The sequence below is a fragment of the Cyphomyrmex costatus genome, unplaced genomic scaffold (assembly GCF_001594065.2).
Source record: "Cyphomyrmex costatus isolate MS0001 unplaced genomic scaffold, Ccosl1.0 scaffold30, whole genome shotgun sequence".
Taxonomy (NCBI): domain Eukaryota; kingdom Metazoa; phylum Arthropoda; class Insecta; order Hymenoptera; family Formicidae; genus Cyphomyrmex; species Cyphomyrmex costatus.
The window spans coordinates 3199913-3207870 of record NW_017277125.1 but is presented as its reverse complement, the minus strand read 5'-3'; the positions used below and the strand labels follow the sequence as shown (position 1 = coordinate 3207870).

Genomic DNA, 7958 nt, shown 5'->3' with positions numbered 1-7958 from the left:
CCCCCCCCCCCCCCACTCGTTTAGAGCTCTAAATCACGCAAGTGATATGAATTAAAAATTTCTTTTTGATAAAGAGAATACCGAAAAATTATGTGTCTTACAAATATTTATTTCTTGCTTATTTAAATCTGTCTTATTTCCTTATTATATCTATTCAATAATACACTTTTATCCAGAGTAATTATATAAAAAAAAGTATATTCAATAATACATTTTTGAATATATAATTATTTATTTTACAGATCTACAAGGCATAGCGCTTTTTAGCATTCTCTCCATAACACTGGACTTTTCTGTAATTTGTAATTAATTTCTCTTCTTTTTATTTTTACATTTAATTTAAAAAAAAACTAAAATTGGACTTAAAAAATTCATGAAAAGTCTTATTTTAATAGACATCAAATTTTTATGATAATAACAAATAAAATACAAAGTAGGCAAAGCTAATTTATATCATAAAGAGCATGCTTCAAAAATCATGATAGTGCATTATAATTTTATTTTTTTACAATATATTGTATTAAAGTCTAATATTTTATAAAGAGTGTTTTATAAATCTTACTACACATCTTAAAACACAAATGTTCATTAATTGGTAATTATTAGAGTCCAATCGAAATTTCAGTTTCGGTTTCAATCAGTTTCAGGGGGAAAAATCGAACGCATGTAATAAATCGCACTATAGAAACAATATTGGAAATAAATTAATGATCAAAAAATAGGTAGATTACATATTTTTCGACCTCCCCCAATTGATTACTGCTATCTAAGTCATAATAAGAATTATTATCAACATTGCAGCCGAAAATGTCAAAATTTGGAAAGGGCTTTATATTATGCATAATTATACCTACTCGTAGTTTATATGGAAAATATAAAATGACATTAATATACATTATTTCTTAACTATATACTTTATTATTATTTTTTTTAACGCATGTTGCTAAAAATGTTAAGTGTCATTTTTTTGTATTTTTAGAATTTATTATGTTGCTTTATTACAAAATAATTAAAATCCTCAAAGAGTTTTTATGTTCCTGCTTTCCAAATTTTTATTTTAATTTTGAGATATCAAACATACAATAGCTTTGTACTATCGATAGCTATCTTACAGTCATCAAACCAAAATACATTATATTAAGTTATTTATCAAAGTTTTTAAGATTTTATTATATGTATATCTTGCGTTTGTATTGAATATACATAGCCTTTTTTTGTTATGACATGTTATGAAAATCGATTCTCTCAGAATCAGACATTTAAAAAATATAAGTTTCTTACAATTTCCCTAAAAGATATTCTTCCCTAAAAGATATAATTAAAAGTAACTGCTTTTTATTGATCGATAATACAAAGCAAATATTTATATGTATTTTAATTTTCAATATAAGTTTCAATTGTTTGAAAAGATATTATTGATGTAGAAAAGCATGACAATTAATAGAAATATAAAGTATTATTTTTTTTTGTTGTATAAAATAAATATTATATTGTAATTTGTATTATTTCTCTCTCTTCGCCTATAGTTTAATATTTTTTTAAATAATTGAAGTATTTTCCAGAAAACTAATTTTATGATATTAAAATTTTATGATATTTTTAAATTGCAAACCATAACGCTTAGCTTTATTCAAAGGATCCAAATATTTTGATTCTTTGAATAATTATGTAGATTTCGATAGAGACATTTTGACAGACTTAAAAAATTATTTTTCGATTGAAATAAATAACATGAGGTAGATTCAGTGTAATCAACAAATATGAATCCCCGATTTCCATTATGTCAAAGGGTAGACGATTACCAATAAAGATAATTATTACAAAAATAACGAAAAGATTGGTTATTATCGGTACGTTGGTTACCTCATGGCTTTTTTAATCTTGCACTTCGAACTTTTGTATGTATCTCCTTTGTCGATAGAGAGTATATAAAGCAATTAACGAATAGCGCCAGTCGATCCTTTGTGAAGCAAGCACGAGGATGAAAGTGATTACGCTGCTTTTGGCTGCGGCATGCCTGGCCCATGCCACGCAGGTGCCCACTCAGACCGCCGACAAGACATACCTTCTCAAGCAGAAGAGCATCTACGAGCTCTTCTGGCATGTTGATCAACCAACCGTCTACCATCCGGAACTTTACCAAAAAGCGCGATCCTTCAGCCTCGAAGATAACGTTGCTTCTTTCACAGATCAGGTACTTATTTATATAGCAATGTATATGTGTATATATACAATACATGTACATATACATATATTACTTATATATATATTATATATAATGTATATATGTATTGTATATGCATATAAAATTATTTAGGAAATATAAAAAGCGCGTACCCTAAACAGTTAAGCTAGATCTTCACAAGGCGCGCGATCTTATAAAAAAACGTTGTATAGTAAACTATTTTTTTATTATTATAATCTTTCTTATATTATGCGTTTTTTAATCTTTGCATTTTTATAAACTGCAAATTTAATTTCTGTTTTTAAGACAAAAATAATTAATCTTCCTGTCTTTTACTCGCTCTCGGTAATAATAAAATCATTTTTAAAAATAAAAATAGTTCGTATTATAGATATAAAAGGAAATCATGTTTTATAAATCTATAATTCTATACATATATATAATAATAATATATGTTTGAACAAAATGAAACTACTAAAATCTCGAACAAGTTGATTTCCTGATTCAATTTAAAAAAAAAAATAAAATTTTTCTAATGTTGATTTATTATTCTAGGCAGCAGTGACCGAATTTCTGCAGCGATGGAAACACGGAATGCTCCCACGGGGGGAAATGTTTTCTGAAACTCATCCTCAGCATTACCAAGAAGCTGTTTGCTTCTTCCGCGTTTTATATTCCGCCAAAGATTTTGACACTTTCTACAATACTGCTGTATGGGCACGATTCCACATGAACGAACGTATGTACTTATACGTGTTGAGTGTTGCCGTGATGCATCGACCGGATACCAACAACATCCTTCTACCTCCGATTTACGAGGTGTTCCCGCATGATTTCTTCAACGAAGACATTTTACATAAGGCCTATCGTATTGCGATGGGCGATTCGCAAGCAGGCTGGTATTTTTTAGCTATACTACTAAAAGATCACTGAAAATTGAACTGAAATTCCGAATTTTGCTGAAGTGTTTTTTTCCTATGTCTCTTTTATTATCAAGATTAAATCAAATTAGCTTGCACGAGACAATATATACATATATACATATAGCAATAAAAATTAAGTTACATATTAATATTAAAATATTGATTTAAATTATTTGATTCGGTAGGTATGAAGAAAACAATTGGTAATGCAGACTATTATTACATTCTTTCTAATTACACCACTTGGCATATGTTTGAAAATGAAATGCCGGAACAACAGAAATTAAGCTACTACCTTGAGGATATTGGTTTAAGTACCTATTATTTTGCTATGAGTCACAATTTCCCAATGTGGATGAACAGCACTCACTATAATATGCTCCAACACATTCGTGGTGAATCATATATGTTCAACCACAGACAAATGCTCAATCGTTACTATTTGGAAAGATTGTCCCATGATATTGGTGAGATTACGTACGTCGATGTGAACAAACCTGTTGTACCCGGCTACTATCCAACGATGCAGCATCACAATGGATTGCGGTTCCCACAACGTCACGTTGGTTCCGAGGTTCCTCTTCACGCGCATAAACATATCCAGGTTGGTAAAATGTTTCCTTATCAATTATTGACTATCCAAGTGTTCACACACAAATATCACAAGGATTATAAAAATATCCAGGATTGAGAATTAATTATTCTACAAAAATAATGCATTATCGTTACTTTTTGTAAAAATAATTCAATACTCATTACTAACTTTCAAAATAAAGTTTTGTTTTGTAATATTAAAGTAATTAGATTAAAAAATTATATTTTAATAATTAATATAAAATCTAACAATCAGTATTGAGACTTAAAAGTCTACAGCAAGCTCTACTTTACGTTAAATTTATCTAATCCTTTTTCTATAATTTTTTATATTAATCTTTCTATTTCTTATAATATAATTTTTAAGATTTTTTTATATGTATGTATATGCATTTTAAATATTGATGTTGTTATTAAGAATGCATTTCAATATTCACTAAAATACCAGTTACTATGAACAAAGTTTCAATATTAGCAATGGTTATCAGAATACAGTCTAAATAAAAATACAAAATATTTTTTATATTTAAATTTCTAAAGAATGAATAAAATAGCACAAACCTATTAAGTTTGGTTAATGATTAATACAAATTAAGAATTAATACAAATTAATGAATAAATTAAAAACAAATATGACAGGTAATGTGAGTCAACCGCTGATTATAATTTGCGAATAATTTTAAATATATATTACAAAGCTTCGTTCGAGAAGCAAATTTATAAACGTCATCGAAATAAAGGTTGCTTAGCTTTGTAATATATATTTAAAATTATTCGCAAATTATAACCAGCGGTTGACTCACATTACCTGTCATATTTGTTTTTAATTTATTCACATTAATTTAAATTTCTATTTAAATAAAATAGTTTTATATTCAATCAAAAATAATGTGATCTATTCAACAAATATATATACACAATAAAAAATTAAATATTAATTTTAACTTAAAGCAACGCATAGTAGACTTTCTGAAACATGCAAAATGTGTTAAAATTAATTGTCCCATAGGCCATACAAGATGTCCACACTCGCATTTTTGATGCTATTGACAAAGGCTACGTCGTTGACACGCATGGCAAACACATTGACATTTACACCGTAGATGGTTTCAACTATCTTGGCAACGTGATACAGGGCAATGCCGATTCCGCCAATCCTGTATACTACGGACAGTTGGAACGTTTATACAGGAAGGTCCTCGGTATAGGCCCGGTTCAGGTCACCAGACACACGGTAGTTCCCACTGCTCTCGAACTCTTCTCCACCACCCTAAGGGATCCCGTGTTCTACGGAATCCAGAAGAATATCGCTACTTACTGGATGAGGTGCGACTTAAATTTGCGACTTGCACAATCCAATATATAGCTATAAAAATAATTTATTTAACGTATATATTCTCCGACGTAGATATAAAGAACACTTGCCGAGCTACACACACGAGGAGCTTATTTTCCCGGGTGTTACGATCGAATCCGTCACCGTTGACAAGCTATTGACTTTCTTCGACCACTTTGAATCAATGCTCAACAACGCCGTATCGATACGCAGTCACAAGGAGGCTCAATCTTTGTTGATAAAGGCACGTCAGTATCGTCTGAATCATAAACCCTTCACCTATCACATCACCATCAACAGCAACAAAAATGTTAAGGCGGTCGTCCGTGTCTTCCTTGGACCTAAACATGATGTTCACGGCCACGAACTGGATATGAGCGAGAATTATATGAACTTTATCGAGATGGATCAATGGAACGTTGACCGTTAGTATCTCTTTCAAATATCTCCTTTGCTAAGAAATCCTTTTAATCGACAAAATTTCTTAAATTTACGTTTCTCAATCAAACACATATGTATGATATTTATTTCAAATCAATTTTTAATTAGAGCTGTAACTAGTATCCTTTGATTGTTACAGTGAAATCTGGAACCAACAAGATTGAGCGTAATAGCTACGAGTCCATCTACGTCGTTCCGGATGAGGTGCCAAGCGAGGTTCTGTACAAGAAGGTCGTGAAAGCTATCGAGGGTGGCGAGACTTTCACTTACCCAGGTCAGATTTATGGTTTCCCCGACCGTTTGATACTTCCTAAAGGCAAGAAAGAAGGCATGTTGTTTAAACTTTTCGTGTGCGTATCGCATTTTGATGAGACGAAAGCCACCAAGGTAGATTCCCTCATTTGGGGTCCAAGGATAATGGATCTTCGACCGTTAGGATATCCGCTCGACAGACCGATTCATACCTTCAACTTCTCTGTACCTAATTTCCACATGAGGGACGTTCTGATTTTCCACAAGCAGGCAGAAGAACTGAATCTCACCGCATAAAGCTCGTCATTGTGCTCCGTTATTGTGTCAAATGATATTTTGCGCTTATACATATTTTATTATGTATAGTTATTTAACACGTGCGATCGCTGGGACAAGCATTTATTCGCACTGAATAGAAAAGAGACTTATAATATAAATTAATAAGAGAAGTGCAGTAGTGTTTTTCCATCATCAAGTGTATAATCATCTGGTGCGACATAAATTGCACCCAAAATAAATTTAATAGAAACATCCTTTGCTATTTATCTCTGCTCTGGGTTTTTTCTTTTTCTTTCTCTCTCTCTCTCACTTCATATATGTATATATTCTGTTCCAGTCTTTACATTTTTCTTTACCTATAAAAAAGGAGAAAATCTCTTCTATTTAATTTAGTTTCCTTCCTATATTTCAATAGGAAGGAAAAAGTTTTGTTTATGTCTATTAATTATCTGATACATTTATTCATTATGTATTCTGCATGCTCTCTGTTTGTACAGAGATACATATAATTAACGAGAGTAGAACAAGATTTAAAAGAGAAAAGATGGAACAACGTAAGAAGAAACAACAATGAAAAGAAATATTAAATACCGATCAGCACTGAATAATTAAATAATATATACGTATTATAGTCAAACAAGAATTTAATTTCTTTAAATTTGAATATTTTTCTATGATATACATATAAACATACACACAGAAATATGTGACTTACTACCACTATACGATTATTTGTGAGCGTATTCTTTCAATAAAAAAATAAGAATGGAAAACTATTAACTTTTCATTAGTGTTACCTTATTAATATTTTTACATGCAGAATAATTACAGAAATCATATTATGTAAAAAAAATCCGTATCATGTGCGTGTTTGTACGTGCATTTTGATTAATTCGATACTTCAATCAACAACGGTTTGATGATTGATGATTCGAAGGAAGCGAAAAACACGTTGATCAAAATTCGTCTGAATCATAAGCCGTTTAGCTTCCATCTCGCTATCAACGCCGAGAAATCTACAAAAGCCGTGATACGCATTTTCCTCGGACCAAAGTACGACATTCATCCTAAACCAATTGATTTCGTTGAAAACGCAAAATACTTTTATGAAATGGACAACTATGAGTAGTCGCGCGATCGTTAGTATTCAATTTAATTTCTTACTATACATATATCATACTTCATTATACAATCGTATACTGAAAGAAGAGATTAGTTGCTGCAACAAATTATAGTAAAATAAACAATTATAGTAAAATATCATATATGGTATAGCATTTTTAATTGGCTACTGCAATTAATTAAAAATGCTGAACCATATTATCAGCCAATCTTTACTCTCAATGCGCTTGTGCAGGATATGGAAAAAAAAACAGTAATTCAATTTTCTACCTTGCAATACAGTGAACGCCGGTATGAAACAAGATTGTCCGAAACAGTCGAGATTGCTTTTTCGCCACGCCCGATTCGGAACTGAGCGAAATATACAAGGAAATCCTTAAGGCCTTCATGGATGGCTCTAATAACTTCTCGTACGCAGAAAGAATCTACGAATTCCTCGAACGTCTGCTCTTGTCGAAGGGCAAGAAGGAGAGTACGTCCTTCCAGATTTTCACATATATCAATCCGATTGAAGGAAAACTGCTTCCTACCATGTTCTGCGTCTTTGGTGGCTACAAATTTGATACTATAAGTCGTACAAATTTCCCTTGGATAAACCTGTTTCGATTGTTTCCAATTTCCGCTACGATGAATCAAACATGATGTTGAAAAGTATTATAATTTATTGCAAGAACAAGACGGAGTTGAATGTGACTTATCGATCGCTATTTACGCTTTGAATCTGTCATCATTTGATTCAATTATGTTGCTATCAACCATGCTTCTAAACGTATCAAGATGAGGTACAATGTTTTAGGTCATTTGCTATTTCTCATTTGAATTTCTC

At 31.1% G+C, this 7958-nt stretch overlaps 1 protein-coding gene across 1 annotated transcript; it reads left to right on the top strand.

The window, feature by feature from the left end:
* The first annotated feature begins 1981 nt into the window (after window positions 1–1981).
* LOC108775366 (hexamerin) lies at window positions 1982–6256 on the top strand. The gene is made up of 6 exons (XM_018541696.1): window positions 1982–2194; window positions 2741–3080; window positions 3294–3712; window positions 4712–5028; window positions 5111–5463; window positions 5619–6256. Exons 1-6 carry the CDS (start codon window positions 1982–1984, stop codon window positions 6026–6028), a joined length of 2052 nt encoding a protein of 683 aa, XP_018397198.1. The 3' UTR covers window positions 6029–6256.
* The last annotated feature ends 1702 nt before the right edge of the window (window positions 6257–7958 follow it).

What these genes read in the sequence shown, in the direction of transcription:
- LOC108775366 (XM_018541696.1), top strand. Translation starts at nt 1,982, where the DNA reads ATGAAAGTGATTACGCTGCTTTTGGCTGCGGCATGCCTGGCCCATGCC. An exon ending in TTGCTTCTTTCACAGATCAG is followed by an intron (nt 2,195 to 2,740) that starts GTACTTATTTAT and finishes TTATTATTCTAG; the next exon opens with GCAGCAGTGACCGAATTTCT. An exon ending in GATGGGCGATTCGCAAGCAG is followed by an intron (nt 3,081 to 3,293) that starts GCTGGTATTTTT and finishes TTGATTCGGTAG; the next exon opens with GTATGAAGAAAACAATTGGT.